Consider the following 25,235-nt stretch of genomic DNA (forward strand, 5'->3'; position numbering starts at 1 on the left):
CGTGCGCGGCGGCCCCGAGCTCCGATTGGCTCCTGCGGGCCGGAGAGGCGGGGCCGTGTGCGGCGCTTCCTCCGCCTCTGCTTCCGCGTAGCAGCCCCGGGAGCTGGAGCCGAAGGGGGATCAGAGTGCCGGCCGGCGGTGAGGCCGGGGCAGCAGCTGGCGGTCGGGGTCAGGGCAGGAACCTGGACTGAGGCGAAGGGCGCTGCGTCCCTGCAAGGTGAGAGAGCGGCGACGCCCTGCACGGGCCCCCGCCCCGGACGGGGGTGCGCCGTGCCGTGCCTGGGCACCCCGGCGAACCGAACTTGACCCGTCTTCTGACCACCGCGGCCCCGACCCCTTCCACCTGCCCCGACCTCCAGTTGACTGAGGACTCCCACCCCTGACCGCGCTAGTCAGCACACCAGTGCCTCCAGCCCTGGTTGTTCACCTTCGTAGATCAGTTCGGGACCCCTTCCTTACTCAGTGAGAGCTTGAAGGGCTCCGGACTCTCCACTAGCTGCTTTTTCTCTTTCCCTCTGCAGATGGACGGAACAGAAGGCAATGCTGGGCAACCCGGCCCCGCTGATCGGTCCCATCGAAGCAGCGTGTCCTCCCTGGGAGCCCGAGGTGGGTCCCTGTCCCCAGTCTTCTCCCCGCTGTACCCTCCTAGGGCCCCAGCCCTGGCTTGTCATCTCTTTCAATGAAGAGAATCTTATTTATTAATTAACAAATAAGGTCTGTCGAGGTGTGGAAAAGTGACAAGTCAGTCAGGTATTAGCTATACTTTGCACCTGAGGCATTTGACACACTGACTTTCTGAAATTGGTCAACTAGCCAGAGGCGAGGCAGGATTGGAACCCCGAGGATTGGCCTCGAAGCTGAGTGCTTCTTCATGGTACCTGTGGTTCCAGTGATGGAGAATTGAATCTGGCTGCTCTTTCAAGGGTCTCCTTTTGGCTCCAGGCTCCAAATAGGCATCCCACAGGCTGTCACAAGGGAACACTCAACTTTTTGGATTGTACTTCTGTTTAACACTGAAAGGCCGTCGTGTTGAGTCCTGAGTCTTAAAGAGTCCCAAGGAAGCTGAGCGCTGGAACTGGCTTTACCCTGGGATGGCCTTGAGAATCCTCTGTCCCCATGTTAGCTTGGGCCAGAGAGAGATAGTGATTTGCTTAAGGATGATAGCGCTCTCCCTCCCTGCTTGATTTACTAACTACTGTAACCTCAGGATGGGTTCAATCTATCTCTGCCTCAGTCCCACCTGTAGAATGTTCTCCTTCGGGGGAGAAGCACACCAGAGTTCTTGGGGCTGCCAGGGGAGTGTGTGTGGGTGCAGCAGCCCTAATTTTGAACTTCTGGGGGTTAGGGTGGGTCTAGGCTGGTCCCTGGGCTGGAATTGCTGGGTTTCTGGGTGGTTTGAGGGTCTTCAGTAAGTCCTAACAGACAGCACTCTTCACGGGGTCCTTAGGGGATGCCGGGGCTCTGCCTCTGGAATGTAGCCTTGGTCACCCCGAGGGTTGCAGGGTGGGGGCTGCAGCCCCAGAGCGGGGAGTGGAGGGTGCCTGGTTGGCATGCCTGGGCAGTGGGCCCAGCTGACCCTGCCTGGCCTCCATCACAGCAGCCGACGTGCTGGTGTACCTGGCGGATGACACAATGGTGCCCCTGGCTGTGGAGAACCTGCCCTCGCTCACTGCCCACGAGCTGCATCAGGCCGTCCGTGAGGTCCTGCAGCTCCCGGATGTTGCCCTGGATGCCTTTGCGCTCTGGCTTGTCTCCCCTCTGCTGGGTAAGACTTGGCAGTGAGAAGCCTAGGGGGAAGGGCTGGAAGGGCGCTGACCAATGGGGAAGGAAGGGGCAGCTTCTGGAACCTCTGGCCGCTATACATCGGGGGAAGGTGGGACGTGTTTGTGTCCTGGAGCTGGCTGTGGCTTTCAGGACCCAGAGCCCTGAGAGGTGGCCTGGCTCCTCTGCCCCCGCCTCTCTTTTCTTTGTGCTGGAGGCAGAGGAGGGGCCAAGCCTACCCCTCAGCCTCAGTGCTGCTGGAGCCTGCACATCAGGAGGAGTGGGGGCAGCGGACAGGGAGGGAGGGGGTGCGTGTTCACCGAGCACGTGGTCTGTGCCACAGCCTGAGCTGGCATTTTGCAAGCAGAGTTTCACCTTATCCTCATGGCCCAGCCTGGTCACGCAGATGAAGAATTGAGGTTTGTAGCCATGAGACCAGTGAGTGGTGGGGCCAAGATCAGAATGGAAGCCTGGGTGGCCCCCAGCCAGCCTCCTTGAGCTGCATCCTGCTCCGTGGAGGCAGGGAGGAAGGTGGGACCCGGCCCAGGAAGCAGCCACCCCTGAGGATGGGACTTTTCCTGAGAGTGGGGAGGATGAGTGGGAACCCAGCTTCTCTGCAGGGGGCCTCCAGCCTTGCCTGGTTTCTGGCCCGTGATCACCCTGTCCTGCCCTTTCAGGCTGAGATCCCAAGGCGGGCGGGTGGAGTGGGAGTGAGGGCAGTGGGAGCCCTCCAGCCCACAGGCCTGGGGGACATGAGGTGGGGGGGAATGGGGAGCTCCCTGGGGCCTCAGAATAGGGCTTCTAGCCTGCTGGCTTGGTCAGGAGAGGGGCCAGGAGAGGATGCCCCAGCTGGTGCCGGGACCAGGCATGTTTTCTGCACTCATTCCCCTCCCTTGTAGAGGAACAGGGGCAAGAAGGGTGTGCCTGGTCCCTGGGCCCCTAGGAGTTTGTGCCTGTGCCCTGGAGGGAGGGTATGCCCACATGGTCGGAGAGGGAGTGCCTGTCTCCCCACCCCCACCCTCTAGTGGGAGCTTCCTGCCCAGCTACTGCTCTCGCCCACCCTCTTCCTGCTGATCCGTCTCTTTCCGCTGCTCCCCACCCAGCTCAGCTGCCCCTCCTTCACCCTTCTGGCTGTTGGTCAGGACCGTGGGCCCCTTGGCTCGTGTCTCTGCAAAGCTGGGGGTGGTTTCATGGGGCCCCTGCCCTACCTCAGGCTCCCTGTCCCTGCAGTGGGGCAGCTCACTTCCTCCCCCACTCCCTCGTCATCGCATTCCTGCTCCCCCTTCACCGGAACATGAATGGGCTGCCTGTGTGGCCCGTGGGTCACCCTGGGGCACCGCCCCATCCCAGAGGCCCCAGCACAGAGTCAGCGCCCACTTTGTTCCCAGGCTGGGTTCAGGAAGGCTGAAAGGCCACTTCAGCTTTGACTCGGGCCCTCAGAGCTGTTGGTCCCGCACCACGCCCGGAGTGGGTGACATATGCCCCAGGGACGGGGTGCTGTCTGCTGGAGCCGCCCTTCAAGGTGGATGTTTGGGAGGGTTTGACCTTCTGCATGCCATTGTCACTCTGCATGGAACAGGGCTCCAGGGACTGTCAGTCTCGTTGGGGTGACAGCCCCCAGGCAGGAAGGCCCCATCTGGAAGCGTGGGACGGCAGGGTCAGCGCAGTCCTCTTCTGATAACGGGAGTCCTCTGAGCTGCTGGGGCTCGGGGTGAGGCTGGCTGGGGACTGTGGACAGTGTCCCGGGGTCCCAGCTAGCCACTTACCTCATTCGTCTCACAAGTGTGTGCAGAGCAGCCCGCCCACAATCTCGTACTGGGCAGAGAGCTAGATGCTAGGGGTCCGGTGAGGAACAGGAGTGAAAGTGTCCCTGCCCTCAGGGGACTCACGGTCTGAAATGTGCCGGGAAGGCTTGCCAGGAGCAAGTTGCCAGGAGTGCTTCCTGGTGGAGCCGCTGATTCTGGCGGCAGCTGGGTGGTATGGCATTGAGGCCGGGAGCTTGCAGGATGGACGATCAGCTGGAGCCCAGAGCCCCCGGGGGAGTTGCTGGGGTGGAGGCTGGCCGGGCAGAGGCCCAGGCAGGGCCAGGAGCAGGGGAGAACAGCCCCTTGGCCCTTTGGGCCTCAGTTACCAGCTTTGGGCTCTGCTTCCTAACGGCGGTGCTGGAGCCATCTGTACCACCGGCCCCAGCACCTTCCGTCTGCCACAGCCTCTCAGCTCCAGCCCATCCTGGGCACAGTAGGGAACAGTCAGAGGCTGACTCTGCCTGGAACCTGACCCCCTCTCATTGCTGTGTGGCTTTGTTTTTTTTGTTTGTTTGGGTTTCTTTTTGTTTCTTTGGCTGAGCCACACTGCATGTGGGATCTTAATTCCCAGACCAGGGATCGAGCCCGCGCCCCCTGCAGTGGAAGTGCGGAGTCTTAACCGCTGGACTGCCAGGGAAGTCCCTGTTTTGTGACTTTGGACAAGCACTTTAACTTCTCTGAGCCTCATTTTTCTTCTCTGAGCCTCATTTTCATTGGATGAAATGAGGGTAGGGTTATTGCAGGGCAGTTGCCTTTAACCACTTGAAATGGTTCTGGACACTTTGTGCCTACTTCAGTTAATATTGGTCACGACTGCGTCATCGTTGCATTGTTGTTGTTGTTAGTGGGTGGCAGTCGCACTGGTCAGGGCTTCATGGCCGCTTCCCCTCTCGTCCTGCAGAGGTGCAGCTGAAGCCCAAGCACCAGCCCTATAAGCTGGGCCGCCAGTGGCAGGAATTGCTGCTGCGATTCACCGACGCTCCGGACGATGACGTGGCCATGGGTCAGTGCTGCTGCCTGTGCGTCCCTGTCTCGGGCCCACCGGGGTCTGGAGCACGGACCCCGGGCCCAGCCAGGCCTCCCCTGGCAGGTGGAGCTGCCCTGGCTGAGAGGCAGGGCCGGCATCTCCCCCAGAGGAGGGAGGGGTCCCTTAGAGGAGCCCAGGAGGGGTGGGCTGGGGGCACAGTGAGCAGCTTGCGATAAGCCACGCCCCCTATCGCTGGACAGCCCAGGGGTTTTCTGAGTGGTGGTGGAGGAGGCTTGGGGAATGGAGACTGGGCCAGTCGGGGAGAGGGCAGAGCTGGCTGCGTGGGGCGGCCGGCCGGTGACCCCCTCCTCTCTCCCCAGATGAGCCTTCCCTGCAGTTCCGGAGGAACGTGTTCTTCCCCAAATGGCGGGAGCTCCAGGTGAGGCAGGGATTCCCAGGCGGTACCATCCAGGTCTGGCGCCCTGTGTCCAGCCTCCCCTTGTCCTGACCCCTGGACACTGGTGCCCCTCCCAGCTGAGCCACCCCTCCCTGCCACACCGGCCTGCAGATCCATGACAAGGAGGTCCTGCGGCTGCTCTACGAGGAGGCCAAGGGCAACGTGCTGGCTGCTCGGTACCCATGCGACGTGGAGGACTGCGAGGCCCTGGGCGCCCTGGTGTGCCGCGTGCAGCTCGGGCCCTACCAGCCTGGCCAGCCCACTGCCTGTGCCCTGAGGTGAGGGCCAGCGTGACCTGAGGCAGGGGCCCGAGGTGGGGAGGGTGACCTCGGAATCCTGGTTACAAGTGGTCTTGCCAGGTCCTGGAGTCAGGAGGCCCTGACGCTGTGTGACCTTGGGTGAGTCACCCCACCTCTCTGAACCTCCTTTTCCTCGTCTGCTCTGGGCTGAGGGGCCTGGGCAGTGGGAGACAGGGGAAGTGACATCCGTGAGAGGACCCCCAGAGGTGTGTGAGGGTGGAGCCCGGCCTCCGTGTGAGGTCAGGGGGAGTTGGGCTTGTTCTTTTTGGGGGGTCGCAGCCAGGGTATGGCCAAATACTGAGTCCCAGTTGTCAGTGACAGTCTCACTTAGTCTCGAGCTCCAGGGACGAGGCCCCATTTCCCGGACGTTCCAGTATGCCGGCTCTGTGCTTCCTACCCGTCTCTCTAGAAGCCGTGCTCTTTGCTGTGTGAATTGGCAGGGCCTGGGGTCGTGACGATTGAGCTACCCTGGAAGCAGACCAGGCTGTCTCTGAGCTCCGTGGACAGTGATCTTAAAGTTTAGAGATATTTCCAAAGAAGATGAACTTTTTTTTTTTTAAACTGGTAACAGTTATGTAGTTTTTTTTAATTTTTAAAAAAAACTTATTTATTTTTGGTTACATTGGGTCTTCGTTGCTGCGCGCAGGCTTTCTCTACTTGCGGTAAGCGGGGGCTACTCTTCCTTGTGGTGTGCGGGCTCCTCATTGCGGTGGCTTCTCTTGCTGCGGAGTGCTGGCTATAAGGCGCGCGGGCTTCAGTATTTGTGGCGCATGGGCTCAGTAGTTGTGGCTCGTGGGCTCTAGAGCGCAGGGTCAGTAGTTGTGGCACACAGGCTCCGCTGCTCCACGGCATGTGGGATCTTCCCGGACCAGGGCTCAAACCCGTGTCCCTTGCATTGGCAGGCGGATTCTTAACCACTCCGCCACCAGTGAAGCCCTGAAGATGAACTTTGAACACAGCCTGTCCTAGACCCAGGGCTCTAACCCACACCAGCCCTTCAGGGTACAGTTGTGTTGCGGGGGGAGGATGCACAGAGACAGGGCCCTGTGTCGGGGCCCAGCAGGGGCTACCCTGGGCTCAGTGGAGCCTGAGTGATCCCAGCTGAGCTGGCTGGAGGCTGGCAGCCGTAGAAATCCTGGCTCTCGTGATGGGCACGTCTGTTCATATTGCAAGTGACAGCGAATCCAGCTCAGACTATTTGGACTTGAGGGACTTTGTCAAGAAATGGACGGGTCTGGGGTGATTGAGGTGCAGGGGCTCCAGTTGGGTACCCCCAACCCACAGATCCTGTCCTCACTCTCCTCGCCCAGCCCTGTGTCCCCTGGGCCAGCTCTCAGTCAGACAGGCTCTTGTCTCGTGGTGGCCAGGTGGCCACAATAGTTGCACGTTGGCAAGGAGAGACCTCATCCCTCACGTGACCAGAGTTCTAAGACTCATCTGGTGACTGGGCCCACGTCCACCCAAAGGAGACAGAGTGGCCAGAGTGCTGATTGGCTGAGGCCCAGATCCTCCCTTAGGACCTGCCATGAGCCTGCACAGATGCTGTGGACTGACAGTGGGAAGGCGGGATTTCCAGTGACGAGTGGGCGCTGTGGCTGGAAGCAGGGATGTTGGGGGACAGATGATGAAGATGCCTACGGCAGCCCTGAGAAGTGGGGGCAGCCCCCTGGATACCCCTCCTCATGCCGCCCTGCAGTTGGGCCTCTCTGGGCATCAGGGTCCTTCCTTGCATCAGCCCTGCTGCAGGGCCAGCCATCCCTTCCCATGGCCCGGGGTGTTGGTCCTCCAGAAGCCCCTGCGGGGACCCCTCCCCTCTTCGGTGACAGTGACAACCTCGGCCATATTTGTTTGGCACCCACCACATGCCAGGCGCCTGCCGGCACCCATCCATGTGAGTAGGGATCCGTGTCCTTATTTAAACGTGGAGACGTAGACTTGGAGAGGGCGCTCACTGCTCGTAGGCTGGGCCCTGGCTGCAGTCCACCTGGAAGGGCCAGTGCCTGGCCAGAGTCAGGGGGCTGCCTGAGGGGGAAGAACGGTGCCGTCACGCCAGGATGCTTCCCGACTCTGTGTGTGTGATTGAAAATGCCCTTTCCTTCATGAACCTGTGCTGATGAGTGGTAGGTTGGTGGTTTTTTTACCTCCCTATTTGGCAGAACAGAACATTGATAGCTCTAGGACCACTTCTTGGTTGCAAAATCACCAGTTTAGAAACTGAAACCTTCCTCTGGCCACAGTCTGCTTCTGGGGTGGGCCTGGTTTCAGCTCTCATCCCGGTCTCCTGACTTCTCCTTCAGGCCTCTCATGCTACAGGGTTCTCAGCAGTGGGCTCTCCGGGGGTCCGTGTGCAGGGTGCCCCCTGCCCTCCCCACGCCCTGGGAACCTCGGCGCCTCCCCAGCCCGCAGGCATGGAGCCGCTCTCATGCTGGGCCCTGTTTTCCTTCCTTCACAGGGAGAAGCTGGACTCCTTCCTCCCTGCCCACCTCTGTAAGCGGGGCCACGGGCTCTTCGCTGCCCTCCGGGGCCGTGGGACCAAGGCCGGAACTGGCGAGCAGGGCCTGCTGAACGCCTACCGCAGGGTGAAGGAGGTAGCTGGCAGCGAGAGCGAGCACGAGGCCTCCCTCAGCCCCCACTACCGCGCCTACCTCCTCAAGTGCCACGAGCTGCCCTTCTACGGGTGAGCGGCTCCCTGGCCGCGGCCACAGCCCCAGGCCCACTGTCCCTCCCTCACGGCCCGTGAGCCCATCTCCGTTCCCGCTGAGCTCTGTCCTCACGCGAGGTGTGTCCGGATGCCAGCACCTGGGGCCCCGCGGGTCCCAGGCTGGACACTCATCCTCCGCCTTCCCCATCACGGGCTAGGACACCGGACAGGTCCTCTCCTTCCTCCTGCCGCAGCCACGTGGTCCATGGACCTGCCCACCTCCCCCTCAACCAGATCTCATTCATGCAGGCACGTCTAGCCAATAGCTCTTGTGTGCCTACCGTGTGCCCGCACCCTCTAGGTGCTGGAGACACCTCAGTAAACAAAAGAGACCACCGTCCCTGCCCGTGAAGAGGCCGTTCTAGTGGCGAGAGAGACAGCAAGCAGTAGAAGCCGAGAACAGACTACAGGGGGGCAAGGGAGCAGCTGGACGGCCCGTGAGGACAGTGGCCGTACTCCACAGGGTACTGTGGCTCAGGCCGCACGGTGGTACCGCCGGAGGGGAGACGCGGCCAGATTCCAGAGACGTTGAGGGTGGAGTTGAAGGAATTTGCAAGATGTGCAGTACAGGAGGTGAAGGAGAGCAGGCAGAGAGGACTCCAGGTTTCTGCCTGAACAGCTGCAGGGTGGCCTTGTCATCAGCTGAGACAGGATGGTGTGTGGCGGGGGGCAGGTCAGGGAAGTTCGGGGGCTTGTCCTTGAATGTGTTGATTTTGAGATGCTCTCCAGCGACGCAGGTGGCGATCCTAGCGGGCATTTGGGTTTCTGAGTCTAGACTTGGGTAATGGGTGAGTCATCAGCACGCAGGTGCTGTTTGAAACCAGGAGCCCCAGCAAGTGAGTGTGGACCAGACAGAGAAGGAGCCCGGCCAGCAAGGGTCTACACCAGCGCGGCGAAAGGAGGTGTTGAGGAGGAGGGAGTGACCAAGCCTCAGGTGCTGCTGCTTCAAGGTCAAGTTCAACAGGTCCCGAGTGGCTGATAGTTGACCTTGGCTCCAGCATCTTTGGGGTAGCAGTGGGTGGAGGACAATGAGAAAAAGAATCAGGGAGTGTAACCAGCTCCTTGGGAGCTGCGCTGTGAGATGGAGCCCAGAGGCGGAGCAGCAGTGTGGGTGTGGGGCGGCAGAAGGCCTTTAGCTTTCATGGTGAGCGAGATGCATGTGGCCGCTGTTCGGGTGGCTTCAGTTTCCTCAGCGGATTAGGAGTCCCAGCCCTGAAGCGAGCCTGTGGGAGTCTTCCTGGAGTGGGAGCACCGGGCCGTGCTCTTGGAACTGAAGGTAGAGCGTGCTTGTCTCCAGTCCTGTCCTCGGGGCTGCAGGATTTTTTTTTGTATATATAAATTTATTTTGTTTTTTTATTATTTTTGGCTGGGTTGGGTCTCCGTTGCTGTACACGGGCTTTCTCTAGTTGCAGCGAACGTGGGCTGCTCTTCGTTGAGGTGCACGGGCTTCTCATTGCAGTGGTTTCTCTTGTTGCGGAGCACGGGCTCTAGGCACGTGGGCTTCAATAGTTGCAGCACACAGGCTCAGTAGTTGTGGCTCGCGGGCTCTAGAGCGCAGGCTCAGTAGTTGCGGCACGTAGGCTTAGTTGCTCGGCGGCATGTGGGATCTTCCTGGACCAGGGCTCGAACCCGTGTCCCCTGCATTGGCAGGCGGATTCTTAACCACTGTGCCACCAGAGAAGCCCGGGGCTGCAGGATTTAACTAGGGCTCTGGCTTAGCCAGGGCTGAGGGGGCGTGTGGACGAAGGCCCAGGGCAGCCAGAGGAGAGGAAGAGGCCGTGGCAGGGCAGGATGGAGGAGGGACAGCTCAGCGGGTGGGTGTCCTAAGGTTGATGCACCCTTTCCCTTTCTTGGTGTCGAGTCCTGAAGCTGCTTCTCTGCCTGGGCAGCCCCTGGGGGACAGTGGGCAGCGGGGCTCTCCCAGCCTCCAGCAACCACAGCCTGCAGACCCTGAGCCCTTGGGCTCCTGGCTGTTCCCTGAACGTAACTTGCTCTGTCCCACACCCGGGTTCATGCTCTACTCTCTGCCTGCAGTGCCCACCCTTCGCTGTGCCACCCAGTTCCTCCTCCTACCTGATCAGCTCAGATGCCACCACCTCCATGAAGCCTCCTTCTCGCCGCCCCCTCAGTTTCTCCCTCCCCTGGGGTGGGTTTCCATTTAACTTCCGTCCCCCAAACAGCTTAAGCTTCTCAGGTGCCTGGGACGGGGGCTGGCCAGGGCATTCCCTGGTGGGTGAACCCGGACCCTGGGCCATCAGTTCTCGCTGCCGGAGGGGACAGCCTAACCCCACCTTCCCTCCCCAGGTCTGCCTTCTTCCACGGCGAGATTGACAGGCCAGCCCAGGGCTTCTTGCACCGGGGAGGGCAAAAGCCAGTGTCTGTGGCCATCAGTCTGGAGGGCGTGCACATCATTGACAGCAGGGAGAAGGTACCTGCTGCTCCTTCAGGGTGGGACCTGGAGTGGGGGCCTCACTGGAGAGGAAGGGAGTGGGGTCATTACCCAGGCCTTCCTGGTTCCCTTGGGCTTCTGGTTGGCCTGGGAGCAGGTGGGCGGCCTGTCTGGCCTCCTTCCCTCAGATGTCCCTGGGGCTTCCTCTGTCATCCCGGGGGCTTCCCTGGGTCTGCTGTGTGTCAGCTGTCCTGCCCAGCCTGCTAGGCAGGGCGGTGGCGTGGACAGGGGGAGGCTGCAGCTGGAGACAGGTGGAGAGTCTGGTAGGGCCTGGCTGCTCTGCCTGGCCAGTGGCTGGAGACTAGCTGGTGGTTTTCCAAAGAAGCCCTGGGAGCTTCTCCTGCGGGACTGGGGGCCCTCCTTCCCGCGTTTGGTGCTGGTTGTCTCGGCTGCCTGTGTAGGAGGTGGTGTCGGCAGCCTGCCCTGTGGGCCTCTCTGCGCCTGGACAGGGGTCCCTGCTAAGCCAGCAGAGAAGTTTGGGGGAGACTTCTGGTTGTCCCCAGGGAGGGATCCCAGCCCTTCCTGGGCATCTGTGCCCCAACATGCCGGGCCCACATCCGGCCTCCTGCTGAGATGCTAACCAGCTGATCGCAGGGGAAAGGCCTCCCCTCCCCACCTTCCTTTCCCCGAGTCACTACCCCAGCTGTCAGGAGCTTGACCCACTGATGAGAAGTGCGTGGTTTAGGGGGTCTCATCCTCCCTGGACCACAGCCTCCTTTGAGGGTCTGATGGAAGCGGGGCTTCTTCTCCTGAGAGAAACTGACACCTGAATTTAGGCTCAGCCTTGGAGGTAAATAGCCTGGCCAGGTGTATCCTCCTGGCGATGCCCGCGTGGGATGGGGCAGGGGAGCAGGCCTCTGCCCAAAGGAGTCCAAGCTCTGTGTCTCCCGCTGGCCAGCACGTCCTGCTGGGCCTGCGCTTCCAGGAGCTGTCGTGGGACCACACCTCTCCTGAGGAGGAGGAGTCTGTCCTGTGGCTGGAGTTCGACGGGGACAATGAGGGCACACCGGTCAACAAGCTCCTCAAGATCTACTCCAAGCAGGTACTGGTGGGTGTTGCCTGCACCGGGGGTGGGGATGGGGGTCGGGGAGGGTGTGCTCAGGGGGTCCCAGACTATTGGAGGCTCCAGGCTGGGTGGCAAGGAGGTGAGAGGGCTGCTGAGGGCCTGGGGACCAGGGGGCCAGCTCCTGCTGACTGGGAGCCACCCTTGCGGGTTCGGAAGGCCTGGCCAGGTGGTGGGGCAGTGGTTGGTGGAGGGCTGCCCGGTACTGTGTGACCAGCCCGCACTGGCTCCCTCGGTCCTTGAGCCCCCCGTGAGCGGGGCTCTCAGGGGACGAGCAGGCGTGGAATGGCTAAGACCCCTCTTTGCCTTTGTTTCACTTTCATCCATTGGGCACCTGGTCTTCCCAGCCAAACCTTCATCCCCGCCCCTTCCCCTCCCACCCTGGTTTCTCCAGGAGAGCCCTTCCAGGACTCAGGGCCTCCTTGCTCTCCGCCCCAAGCACAGAGACGGGCTCCAGGGACTCCTGTGAAAGCACGTGCCCCCTCCTGGGGGCCCGCCACAGCCAGGCTTCTCCCGTTGCTCCCTCTACGCCTTCCTTCCCACCGCTGCACCCACTGCTCCAACCCCAGCAGCCTCTGCCCTGCTACACCCGATACCCGGTGCCTGCTCTTGCTCCTGCAGGCTCCCCTCCTGGGCCCTACGGGCCCCTCCCACCTCCTGCCCTTCTCCCCCTGTCTCCCCTGCTGGGCCTCCTTTCCAGGGCCTCGCAAGGGAGTTCTCTTCCTGTCCTAGCTCTTCCCTCTCTCGTCTTTGAACACTCGGCCGTCCCAACCTTTATGCTGATGACATCACATTTTCTACATCACTCTTAGTTCCCCGATCAGGGATCAAACCCATGCCCCCTGCAGTGGAAGCGCGGAGTCCTAACCACTGGACCGCCAAGGAATTCCGTAGAGTTCTTTTTTAAGTAAACATTTTATTGAATTATAATATACATGTAGAAAAGTGCCCAGCTCTTTTTTTTTCAATATATAAATCTATTTATTTATTTTTGGCTGCGTTGGGTCCTGGTTGCTGTGCACGGGCTTTCTTTAGATGTGGCAAGAGGGGGCTACTCTTCGTTGCCGTGTGCGGGCTTCTCATTGCGGTGGCTTCTCTTGTTGAGCACGGGCTCTAGGCGCGTGGGCTTCAGTAGTTGTGGCACGTGGGCTCAGTAGTTGTGGCTTACGGGCTTTAGAGCACAGGCTTAGTAGTTGTGGCACACAGGCTTAGTTGCTCCTCGGCATGTGGGATCTTCCCGGACCAGGGCTCGAACCCGTGTCCCCTGCATTGGCAGGTGGATTCTTAACCACTGCACCACAAGGGAAGCCCCCCAGCTCTTAATCTCAACAAATTTCCCCAAAGAAACCCATGTAACACCTTTCAGATTAAGAAAGACCCCTTGAGCCCCCTCCCAGCCTTGCCCCCACCAAGGGACCTCCGCATCCTGACTTGTGTCACCCCAGAGTCATTCTGCCTGGTTTTGAGCCTTAGGGCAGTGGGTTCCCACAGTGTGTTCTGTTCTGCCCGGTGTCTTGCGCTCAGCCCTGTGTCTGTGAGCTCCATCCTCGTCCCCACTGCAGGTGGCAGTGCTTTGGTCTTTCATGCGGCTCTCGGGTGTTCCCACATGTGCATTTGCTGCTGTTGACTTTTCCATACCATAGCGGACGGGCACTTGGGTCTCCAGTTTGGGACTGTTGCAGACAGTGCTGCGTGGTCAGTGTTGCACATGTCCTCTGTGTGCGCGTCCAGGTACGCGCCCAGGAGCCGACAGGCCGGGTCACAGGCAGGTGCTGTGCTCGGCGTTCACCCACGGTGGCTGGATGCTGGCTGCGGCAGTAGTTAGTACTGTCATCGTGAACGTTCAGCCAGTCTGGTGGGTGAGGAGGAGTATCTCCTTGCGTTTTCTTCCTTTATTATTTAGTCACTTTATTGAGGTATAATTTACAATAAAAGTGAGTTTTAACACGTTCACACACCCTTGTAACCACTGCCACCACAGGCAAGCTATGGAGGTGCTTAGATACATCCATGTATCTTTCTAGAGGGGAAATGTCTATTTACGTCTTTTGCCCATTATTTTTTCTTTTGCCCATTTTTTAATTGGCATTATTTCCATCACCCCCAAATCTCCATGTGGTTTTAATTGACAACACACACACACACACACACACACACACACGCACACTAATGAGGTTGAGCATCTTTTATGTGTGTATCCACCATCTGGATACCCTGTTCATTGAGGTCTTTTGCCAATTTTTCTTTGGGGTTGTGCTTTTTTTTTTTAAATTGTTTTGTACATTTTGCTTCTGATTTAAGACTCACCTCTTCACCCGCTACTTGACAGCTCCCCTTAGCTATCCCTAGAGTTCAGCTTTCTCCAGAATGTCATAAACACATGCAGCATAGTTACCCAGGAGAAATGGAGATATATGTCCACACAAGACTTATACTAAGATATTCATAGCAGCTTCGTTTGTCATAACCAAAGAATTGGAAACAGCATAAACGTCTGTCAACTGGTAGATAGATAAACAAATAGTGGTCCAGCCCTGCAGTATCTATACTGTATGCAGCCTTTTGAGCCTGGCCTCTGTCACTAAGCTTCATGCTCCTGAGATTCGTCCACATTTCGTGGTGTAGCGGTTCGTTCCTGCTGATTGTTGAATAGTATTCCGTTATATGGATACACTGCAGGTCAGCTCTTCACCCACTTGTTTGGGTTGTTTCCTGTTTGGGGCTTTTGTGAATAAAGCTGCTCTGAACGTTTGAGTACAGGCTACTGTGTGGGCGTGTGCCTTCATTTCTCTTGCATAAATACCTAGGAATGGGATTACTGGACTGTATGATAAACATATAATCAGCTTTACTAGAAACTACCAAATGGTTTTCCAAAGTGACTGCACCATTTTGTTATCCCACCAGCAATGTCTGAGAGTTCCAGTAGCTCCGCATCCTTGCCCAGCACTTGGTGTGGTCAGTTTTTGTTTGTTTGCCATTCTAATAACTGTATGGTAGTGATAAGTCATTGTGGTTTTAATTTGCGTTTTCATAATGACTAATGATGTTGATTATCCATCCGTGTGTTCATTTGCTGTCCATAGGTCTTCTTTGATGGAATGTCTGATCAAATCATTTGTCCTTTTTTTTTTTTTTACTTTTTTTTTTCTAACATCTTTGTTGGAGTATAATTGCTTCACAATGGTGTGCCAGTTTCTGCTCTACAACAAAGTGAATCAGCTATACATACACATATATCCCCATATCTCCTCCCTCTTGCGTCTCGCTCCCACCCTCCCTATCCCACCCCTCTAGGTGGTCACCAAGCACCGAGCTGATCTCCCTGTGCTATGTGGCTGCTTCCTACTAGCTATCTGTTTTACGTTTGGTAGTGTATGTATGTCCATGCCACTCTCTCACTTCGTCCCAGCTTACCCTTCCCCCTCCCCGTGTCCTCAAGTCCATTCTCTATGTCTGCATCTTTATTCCTGTCCTGCCCCTAGGTTCTTCATAACCAATTTTTTGTTGTTGTTGTTTTTAGATTCCATATATATGTGTTAGCATACGGTAATTGTTTTTCTCTTTCTGACTTACTTCCCTCTGTATGACAGACTCTAGGTCCATCCACCTCACTACAAATAGCTCAATTTCGTTTCTTTTTATGGCTGGGTAATATTCCATTGTATATATGTGCCACATCTTCTTTATCCATTCAGCTGTCGTTGGACACTTAGGTTGTTTCCATGTCCTGGCTATTGTAAATAGAGCTGCAATGAACATTGTGGTACATGACTCTTTTTGCATTATGGTTTTCTCAGGGTATATGCCCAGTCGTGGGATTGCTGGGTCGTATGGTAGTTCTATTTGTAGTTTTTTAAGGAACTTCCAAACTGTTCTCCAAAGTGGCTGTATCAATTTACATTCCCACCAGCAGTGCAAGAGGATTCCCTTTGTCCATTTTTTTTTCCTTTATCCATTTTTTAAATTGGGTTGTTTTCTTACCAAGCTGTAAGAGTTCATTATATATTCTGCCTACCAGTCCCTTATCTGATATATATTTTGCAGATGTCTTCTTTCAGTCTATAACTTGATGTTTTTTCCTAAAAAATGTTTTTTAAAAAGATGTTCTTAAATCTTCCAGTCCATTTATTTTATATCTCCATTTATTTGTCTTTGATTTCTTTCACTAACATTTTATGGTTTTCAGCATACAAGTCTTGTGCATCTTTTATTAGATTTATCTCCCCCTCCCCCTTTTTTGGTGCTACCAGAGATGGTACTATTTTTAATTTCAATTTCCAGTTATTCATTGTGGTGTATAGAAATGCAGCTGATTCTGTTACCATATATCCTTTTATCCTGTAACCCTGTTGAACTCACTCACTATTTCTAGTATCTTTTTTGCAGATTCTTTGTGATTTTCTGTGTGGACAGTTACATTGTCTATGAACAGGGACAGTTGTATTCTAACTTTCCAGTCTGTTTGCCTCTCAGTTGTCTTGGCTGATAGCACTGCCTCGGACCCCCGTTACAGTGGTGAGTAGGTGTGAGCAGACATCCTTGACTTGAGGGGAAAGCATTCAGTCTTTTTTTTAATATAAATTTATTTATTTCTTTTTGGCTGTGTTGGGTCTTTGTTGCTGCTTGCGGGCTTTCTCTAGTTGTGGCGAGCGGGGGTTACTCTTAGTTGTGGTGTGCGTGCTTCTCATTGCGGTGGCTTCTCTTGTTGCGGAGCATGGGCTCCAAGCGTGCGGGCTTCAGTAGTTGTGGCACGCGGGTTCAGCAGCTGTGACGCGCGAGCTCTAGAGCACAGGCTCAGCAGTTCTGGCGCACGGGCCTGCGGCATGTGGGACCTTCCCAGACCAGGGCTCGAACCCGCGTCCCCTGCATCAGCAGGCGGATTCTTAACCACTGCGCCAACAGGGAAGCCCAAGCATTCCGTCTTGCTCTGAGTAGGTGTGGTGTTAGCTGTGTGTTTTTCATAGACGCCTGTCGTCAGGTTAAGGAAGTTCCCGTCCATTTCTAGTTTGCTGAGTTGTATCCCGAGTGGATATTTCATTCTGTCGGATGTGGCTGAGGTATAACGGCAGCGTCCCCGAACCTCAGGAGCATCAAGCGGTGTTAGAGAAACTCAGAGGGCTCAGGGCCTGTCCCCACCGGCTGCCCGCTGCCCAGCGCCCCTCTCAGCTCAGCGCAGTTCCCTCGGGGAGGCGAGGAGGCCGGTGTGGAGCCCGGACCCGCCTGTGCACGGTTCCCTGCCCTGCTCTCCCTGTGCAGGGCAGCTTGTGTGGCTCTGGGGAGGCCTCGGGCCACCCCATCGGGCAGCTGGGCACCAGCTGCCCCCTTGGCCTCTGACCCTGCTCCCCAGCGGGTTCTCTTAGGACACGCGGCAGGCATCTGTCCACCTCAGTCCCTGCTGTGTCCTGCCGCCTGCAGCGGGGTGACACTTCATAAACACATGCTGCCTAAGCGACACCACCTGCTGGCAGCTTTCTGTCTGTGGGTCTGCGATCCCCGCCATATGGTGCCCAGACTGTGCCCGCTGACATCTGGTCACATCACCTTTTATGTCAACATGCGTAACGTTTCCAGTCTGTTGAGAAGACGTCACTTTAGAAGAACGTTTCCGGAGGGGGCCGCTTTCCCTGCCCGGTGACCTCACCACCGCCTTCTCCTTGGCTGCGGGTTCTTCTCTCAGCAAACGCACAGGCCCAGAGAGCCCTGCCCCCTCCTCCCTCCCGACCTGCGCCTTCTAACTAGAGTGTTCCTTCTTTCCCAGCCCATCTCTGACCCCTGAAGTCCCCCCACATGGGAGGCCTCCCCTGCCTCTGGCCCACAGAGCACACCCCCCTTCCTTCTCCTTGCGTAAAGGGTGTTGGTTTCCTCATTGCCTCCCCCACCAGAGGGCAGGGGGCTGTGGGTTCAGTTCATCTGGCTCTGCAGCAGGTAGGGAGAGGTGGGCCTGGGCCAGGGCTCCCCCCGCCAGGCCTCACGCCGGCCCCCTCTCCTCCCCAGGCCGAGCTGATGAGCAGCCTCATCGAGTACTGCATCGAGCTGAGCCAGGCCGCGGAGCCCGCCACCCCTCAGGAGAGCGCGGCCGGCCCGGCCTCGGCCCCTGGCTCCTCACCACCCCCCACTCAACACCCCCAGCTGCGGAGGCAGGGCAGCGTGGTGTGCAGCCGGATCCAGCATCTCTCCACCATCGACTACGTGGAGGAGGGTGAGTGACCCCCCTCGCGGTGTACACGTGTGCCTACGCGCGTGCACACGCACGCCATGGGGAGCTCTGGAGGGTAGGGAGGTGGGGAGCAATTCCAGACCCGGTGAGTTAGCCTCCAGCGGCAGGACCTGGCTTGGGGCGTGGGGGGCAGGCTGGGCACAGGTGTCCCATCGTCTGAGCTCTGCGATAGGGAATCTGAGGCCTCTGGGGCTCTGGCAGTAAGAGCCCTTCTCCGTCCCTTCTCACTGCTGCGTCCGCAGACGTGTCCAGATGTGAAAAAGTAGAAACTACCAGTGTCTGTTATTAAAGGTGTGGGTACAGGAACGATGGGCCCACACCCTGTGGGATCAGTCCAGCTGGTAAAGATGCCGTACGTACCCTAGCGCACTGTGGTGTCTTGGATCGAGTCCCAGAACAGACAGCGGACATTGTGGAAGAACAGGTGAAATCCACAGGTTTGCCGCTTAGTTGATAAAGCTGTACCAGTGTTCTTATCTATGACACAGACCGTGGTAACAGCCAGACCGTGCTGACACAGGAGAGGCTTATGAGGATATGCAAGCACTCTATGTATTATCTTTGCAACTTTTCTGTAAGTCTAGAATTATTCCAAAATAAAAAGGTTTTTTTTTTTGGTTTTCAAATGGCAAGAGGTTCACAAAATAGCACTGAGTAGAAAAAATCAGGTACTAGGAGAAAATCAGGCACGAGTACTAGGTACTAGGTGCTCATTAGCATGCGAGACAGCGTCCACGTGCACAAGGAGGGAGGGACCCCTTTGCAGCCATCAGCTGCTGTAACTTTCCTTTTTTCTTCGTGCTTCGTTCTGGCATTTAAATTTTTACAAGCATGTCATTTTTATCATCGGAAAAAGCAAAATAATTTATAATTTTTCTCTGACACACTTGTTACCACAGTTGCTGTCTTCCTCTCCTAGTGAGCTCAGCCCCTTCCCCCGCCATCCCCTGTTGGTGGACATCATAGTTACAGTTGACCCTTGAACAACACCGGTTTGTGCTGCGCGGATCCACTTACACGCGGGTCTTTTTCAGTAGTAAATACTGGTTGGTTGAATCGGTGGATAAGGAGGAACCACGGGTATATGAAGGGCCAACTATAAGTTATACCCAGATTTTCGACTGCGCAGAGGGTTGGCATTGTCCTAGGGCTGACTGTATTTCTAGTTCTCAGCTACTACAAACAACGTACCTGTAGCCAAATCCTTACCTGGAATCTGAACTGTTTCCTCAGGATAAATTCCTAGAAATGGGGTTGCTGGGTCAAAGTGTGTGCCCACCGTGCCCGTCCCAGGAGGAAAGGAGGCACCTGCCTTCCCCACCCTCACCCACAATGGGTGTTATCGTCCTGAGGGGCAGAGAACTCACTGGAGTTAGGGTTTGGATGCTGGTGAAGTGGCATCGTTTCTACATGCTTGATCACGTACAGTTCTTCCTGCGTTGCTGTTCATTTCTGTTGCCTGTTTTTCTTTTGTGGCTTGAGTTTTTAAATTAACGTCTTATGTTAATATGGTGTATTTGTCAGAATTAATGAACCGATATGATGCAGTATTATTAACTAAAGTCCTTAGTTTTAACCTAACGTCCTTTTTCAGTCCCAGGGTCCCATCCAGGACACCACCCTACATTTGGTTGTCATGTCTCCTTAGGCTCCTCTTGGCTGTGACAAGTTACTCAGACTTTCCTTGTTTTTCGATGACCTTGACAGTCCCGAGGCGTACTTGTCAGGGATATCGTAGGATGCCCCTTTATTGGAATTTCTCTTATGATTTTCTCATTATTAGGTGGGGTTATGGGTTTGGGGGAGGAAGATCACAGAGGTAACATGCCATTTTTACTACATCATATCAAAGGTACCTTATCAACATGATTTATGACTGTTGATATTAACCTTGATCACCTGGCTTGAAATTTTTAACTTTTAAGAAGTCTTTTTAGGGACTCGCCTGGCGGCCCAGTGGTTAGGACTCCAGGCTTCCACTGCCGGGGCCGTGGTCGGGGAACTAAGATCCCGCAAGCCTCGCAGTGAGGCCAAAGAAAGAGAGGTCTTTTTAGCTCCTTGAGGGTTGCCTTCAGCCAGTAGTATGTGTTAGAGGTATTTTGTGGTTTTGGCCTGTTCTTTTTTTCTTCTTCTGCTTCTTCTTTTTTTCTTGTAATTGAATTATAGTTGACATACAATATATTATATATTGTGATATATATAGTGATTTTGACAAACATAGTGATTCAGTATTTTTATATGTTACAAAATGATCATAAGTCTAGTTACCATCTGTCACCATACAGAGTTATTACAATATTATTGACCATATTCCATATGCTATATATTACATCCCTGTGACTTACAGCTGGAAGTTTGTACACCTCTCTGGTCTCTTCTTGAACAGGTTTAGACAGCACAGCAGGCCCAGCATCAAATGCAAACCCTGGTGGCCTCTGATTTGGAGGCTGGCCACCCACCCCACGTGTCCTGTCGCTGGTGGGAGAGCTGGGGTGGGGCTGAGGCTCAAAGCCGGCAGGAGTGAAGAGGAGAGCTCATCCTGAACAGGCTCCAGAAGGGGCTCCCCTGGGGCTGGGCCCCCTCCCCTCAGCGTGTCCCTCTTGCTCCCCGACAGGTGAGCAGATCAAGCGGGTGAAACCGAAGCGCAGCACGTCCTTCTTCAGCCGGCAACTCGCCCTGGGCCAGGGGAGCTACGCCGTGGTGCAGCCCACCGAGAGCCTGGAGCAGGGCTGAGGGCCGCAGTGCCTGGTGGGAGGGCGCGGGGGCAGCCCCCGGGCGTGGCCCAGCATCATGCTACCTGAGGGGGAGCGCTGGGAGGAGGGCAGCCTCAGCGTGTGGACAAGTCACTTCTGTACCCGGGACGCTGCCCGGGCTGTGCTGTGCAGAGCCAGCTGGGGGCAGCCGCAGGATCCCTCCTGCAGCCTGCCTGCCCTCCCTCCGGACGCTGGGCCCCGCTGCAGTCTCAGGACCAATCTGACCAGGCCCCGGCCGCCCCCTCCCACCCAGGGACTCGCCTTTGTGCCCCTCTCAAAACGGACAGTATCCCCTGCCCTGAAGTCCCCGCTGGAGGCCGGTGTCCCCACTGGAGGAGGAATAGGGCTCAGGACACTTGGGCGTACTGTGTGTCTTTGGTCTTTCCCCTGGACTTTGGTGACCACATCCCTGCATTCCTCCTGCTGCATTCCAGCCCACACCACCAGGCTGGGACGTGGCCCTGCGGGGAGAGGGCAGGGGGCCTCCCTGGATGGAAACACAGCAGGAACAGAGAAGGTGAGGCCCCCACCAAGCCCTCCCCGGCTGGAGGAAACTGGATGGCCCCTGCGCCCCTCACTCAGGCCTCTTTTGCGGGCAGGAGACACCCTGACCAGGGGAAAGTGCGCTTGCTCATCTCGGTGATGCCGCTGTGCTGGGAGCTGGCTGTCCTGTGGGCCAGCAAGGCCACCGGACCCACGGTCCACACCCGGAGGAGCTCCCAAAGCCCCTTGGGCTTCAGGTTTTAGTTTTGATCTTCCTTTGTCTGCTTTGGTTCCATGAAGCCTGTGAACTTGGGCAACTCACAAGGATGCTGCCACCGGCCTCAGAGCCACTGGCGCTCCTTCCAGGATGGCGCTGTGGTTTCACCCAGCCTGAGCCAGGGGGCCGGCCCATGCACGGGAAACCCCAGGACGGGAGTGGTCTCCTCCTTCCTGAGGACCTTGTAGGTAGGCTGGATGTGGCCTGGGCATGGCTCTTCCCACACCCGCCTGCCTTCCCCCAGATGAGCTGGCCTTGGGGAGGGCCTCCCAGCCCTCAGGCTCCTCCGTGGTAGGTCCCTGGCTTTCATGAGCGCTTCCTGGGACTTGAGGCAGTCCCAGCTCAGCACAGGCTTTGCTTTGTCTTCCCTTCCCCGGGGAGAATGTGGGAGAGGAAATGTGAACCTCTTGTCTCCGGATTTCCGGTCACCTCCTTCTCTCTTGGTGACTCTTGAGCACTCCAGATGTTTCGAGGTGGCTTGCCTTTCAGCCGTAGGGACTGTTACCTGTCAATACATAGGCGTCTCCAGTCCTTTGCAACGTCCTAGCCGTAGGACACCTCATCTCTGCTCCTGGAGCCCCTCCCCAGCTCCCAGCTCTCTGGTTATCTCATCCCGCTCACTGTTCTGATGCCAGGTGCATTCTTACCTGATGGGTTGACGGGCCTGGCGGGGGGGTGGGGGGGGTGTACACACAAACTACTTGTTTTGACCCTTCAGCCTCTTTTTCCTATTTTCTTAGCATCCACTGTACCTTAACTTTTCCTGCCTGCCCTTTCGGGCAAAGCAGTATCTTACTAAGTGTCCTTCGAATATTCTTATCCTTTCGTATCATGTGACTTATCAATAATAAAATCAATTTCCAGCAAATTTTGGGGTGGTTTATGGTGTGAAATAATGAGGGTGTGTTAATTACAGCCTGGGAGTTAATTATAGGCTGTGTATTTGCTTTTCATCAAATATGCATGAAGGGGTGCAGCCCGCTGGGCTTGCCAAGCTAGACACAGGTGGAGAACCCAGAGTAAAGCTTTTTAGTCTCAGCGGTTGGTGAGGGACTCCCAGGGTGGGAAGGTCCAAGGGGGCTTTTGGGGTTCATGGTGGGAACCAAGGTGACAGCTCCGCAGGGAGCAGGGGAACAAGCAGCTGGCAGTGGCAGGCAGACGCTTTGTCCCTGTCCAGTGAGCCTAATTGGCCCGGCCTGCTGGACGCTGTGCCGTCAGCTCACACCTCACGCTCTGGGCTTGGGACCCAGGGCCCAGTCTGGATGCCAGTGCCTCAGGGGAGAGGCCAGAGAACCCAGGAGGTCTGGGGGTTTCTCCTGCCAGCCCTGAGGTCTCCTCGTGCCCCGGGCTTGGCCAGGAGGCAGTCTGTTTCCCACAGGTGCTGTTGGCGGGTGGGCACGGGACAGCACGAGACCCACACACCAGAGCACTGGAAGCGCCGCAGGAGGCAGCAGTGGTAACTGTGGGCTTTGGCCCTGGAGGGTGGGCACTGTTTGGGGGCTTGGGGTTCACACTGAACATTTCAGGAGCTGGAAGGAGGAAGCCATGTGTCCCGGTAATAGTGCGGTTCCAGGACTAGGGCCCCTCCCCTTGGGCGTCTGTGACAGTGAATGGGGTCCTCTGTGTGGCATGGGCAGCAGGACACCATGGTCGTGGGCACTTACATGAGGCATCTTGAGCCTCTTCTTGATGGGAATGATAATAGTACCCACCTCATAGGGTTATTAGGGTGCTTCAGGGTCTGGTGTTGACAGGCACTCGATAGGCATTAGCTATTTTCATCATCTCTAAAAGTCCTGTATCTGGAAAGCTGGGTGGGAGAACGGGATCCACCTGAGAGGCCGGGCCCTGCCGCTGGCACACCGCTCCCCCCCTCCCCCCGTGCTGTGGTGGGGAAGGGAGCGCTGACAGCCTGGGGCCTGGCAGGCCTGGAGCCCTTCCTCTCACCCAGGCCCCTCTGCCCTCGCCACCTGTGCTAGTTTCCTAGGGCTGGTGTCGCAGATGGCCACGACCTTTTATTTTATCTTTTTGGCCGCTTGCGGGATCTTAGTTCCCTGACCAGGGATTGAACCTGGGTCCACAGCAGTGAAAGCTCTGAGTCCTAACCACTGGACCGCCAGGGAATTCCCAACCATGGTCTTTTAAAACAACACACAGTGGGGACTTCCCTGGCAGTCTAGTGGTTGAGACTTCCCCTTCCAATGCAGGGGGCGTGGGTTTGATCCCTGGTTGGGGAGCTGGGATCCCACATGCCTCGCGGCTGGGAAGCCAAAACATAAAAACAGAGGCAGTGTTGTAGTAAATTCAATAAAGACTTTTAAAATGGCCCACATCAAAAATACATAAATAAATCTTGAAAGAATTAGTCAAACAACACACACGGAATTCCCTGGCGGTCCAGTGATTAGGACTCCATGCTTTCACTGCCGAGGGCTGGGGTTCTGTCCCTGGTCAGGGAAGTAAGATCCCACAAGCCGTGCACTGTGGCCAAAAGAGTAAATAAATAAATAAAAATAAAACAACCCACATTCAGGATCTCACAGTTCTGGACGTCATAGTCTGAAATGAGTCTCCCTGGGCTGAGATCAAGGTGTCGGCAGGGCTGCATTCCTTCTGGAGGCTGAGGGGAGAATCCATTTCCTTTGCTCATGGCCCCTTCCTCCATCTTCAAAGCCAGTCATGTAACCTAACATTCATAGGCTCCGGGGTTAGGATGCAGACATCTTGGGGGGCCTTTTTCTGTCCACCACGCCACCTTCTCTGCCCCAGGGACCGAGGGCCCAGTCTGGATGCCAGTGCCTCAGGGGACAGGCCAGAGAACCCAGGAGGTCTGGGGGTTTCTCCTGCCAGCTAGGCCCACCTGCTTTGTGCTCCAGGCAGCGATGCTTGCCTCTTCTCTGCCCAGCTCTGATAAGGCCTCCCTGCGCTGTGGCCTGGTTGTCAGGGGAGCAGGAGTGGCTGCCGGTCTGTGCGAAGGCTCAGCAGACTCAGGGACCCCTCCCAGGGCCATGGAGGAACTTCTGCTCCAGGCTGGCCTCTCTGTGGCTAGCTCCGCCCAGGCCTCCTCTCCAGGACCACCGCCCAGTCTCCCCCTAGTTCTACAGGTGTTCCATGGGCATAAATTCAGAACGTGTCTCTCCCACCCCACAGGTGCACACCATTTCAGTCACCAGAGGGCTCTCCTCCACAGAAGGGCCTTTGTGCTCTCCTGTGCCCACCAGGCCGGCAGAAGGAGAGAAGGGGGGCACTGCCCACCCAGATCACCTCACTGTGCTTGTCGTTCCCCTGCCCTGCCCCCTTCTCCTAGGCTCAGTTCAGCCTTCACTGCTCGTGGCGTGCCGGCCACGGCCACTGCTCCAGGTGCAGCTGGAGAGAGACCGGCCAACCCCTGGAAACCCTGCCTTGTGTCCTGGAGGGGGATATGCACACGCGAAGTTGGAGAGGCCTCTTGGTTCTCTGAGGGCCAGGAGCCCATGATCTCAATTCCATGCACCCATGAGATAGCCAAAGGGGACAGGGGAGGGAGCCCCGCTGGGAACCAGATCCTGGTGGGCAAACTGGCTCTGCGTGGCCGGTAGGGCGGGTCCTGCAAGGTCCCCTGGGAGTCAGCTTCCTGGTCTGTGACGTGCTCTGACCCCCTCCCTTCCATGCAGGTGGGGTGTTTTCCCACTGCCTCCCCATGGACACCCCAAGGTCGGGCCCTGGTTTAGCCATCCCCACGAGGCAGCACTGGCCCAAATCCAGGCTCCGTCGATGCTCAGCAATGTGGACAGAACAGTGAGGGCAGCAGCAACAACTCTGGGCCTCCCTCCCCCACCCTCTGCACCCAGACACGGGCCTGCCTGGGGCTGAGTCACCTGGACTGAACGAAGTTCAAGCTTCAGGGCCTTTCTTTGGCAGGAGTCTCTTCCGAGTCCCTGGGAGGGCCTAGCAGTGTGTTCTATGGTTTTGTAAAATATATGAAAAAATAGGAATTAAATAATTTTCTTTTTGGCCACGC

At 56.7% G+C, this 25,235-nt stretch overlaps 1 protein-coding gene across 1 annotated transcript; it reads left to right on the forward strand.

Moving 5' to 3' along the window:
* Positions 1 to 102: 102 nt before the first annotated feature.
* On the forward strand, positions 103 to 20,491 carry FRMD8 (FERM domain containing 8). Its single transcript, XM_082844641.1, has 11 exons — positions 103 to 217; positions 522 to 606; positions 1,598 to 1,765; positions 4,468 to 4,569; positions 4,914 to 4,972; positions 5,102 to 5,268; positions 7,742 to 7,966; positions 10,295 to 10,418; positions 11,338 to 11,481; positions 17,500 to 17,704; positions 20,337 to 20,491. The coding sequence occupies exons 2-11, from the start codon at positions 522 to 524 to the stop codon at positions 20,453 to 20,455; spliced, it is 1,398 nt and encodes a 465-aa protein (XP_082700767.1). The 5' UTR covers positions 103 to 217; the 3' UTR covers positions 20,456 to 20,491.
* The last annotated feature ends 4,744 nt before the right edge of the window (positions 20,492 to 25,235 follow it).

This window comes from Leucopleurus acutus (genome assembly GCF_964270905.1).
Source record: "Leucopleurus acutus genome assembly, chromosome: 8".
Classification (NCBI taxonomy): domain Eukaryota; kingdom Metazoa; phylum Chordata; class Mammalia; order Artiodactyla; family Delphinidae; genus Leucopleurus; species Leucopleurus acutus.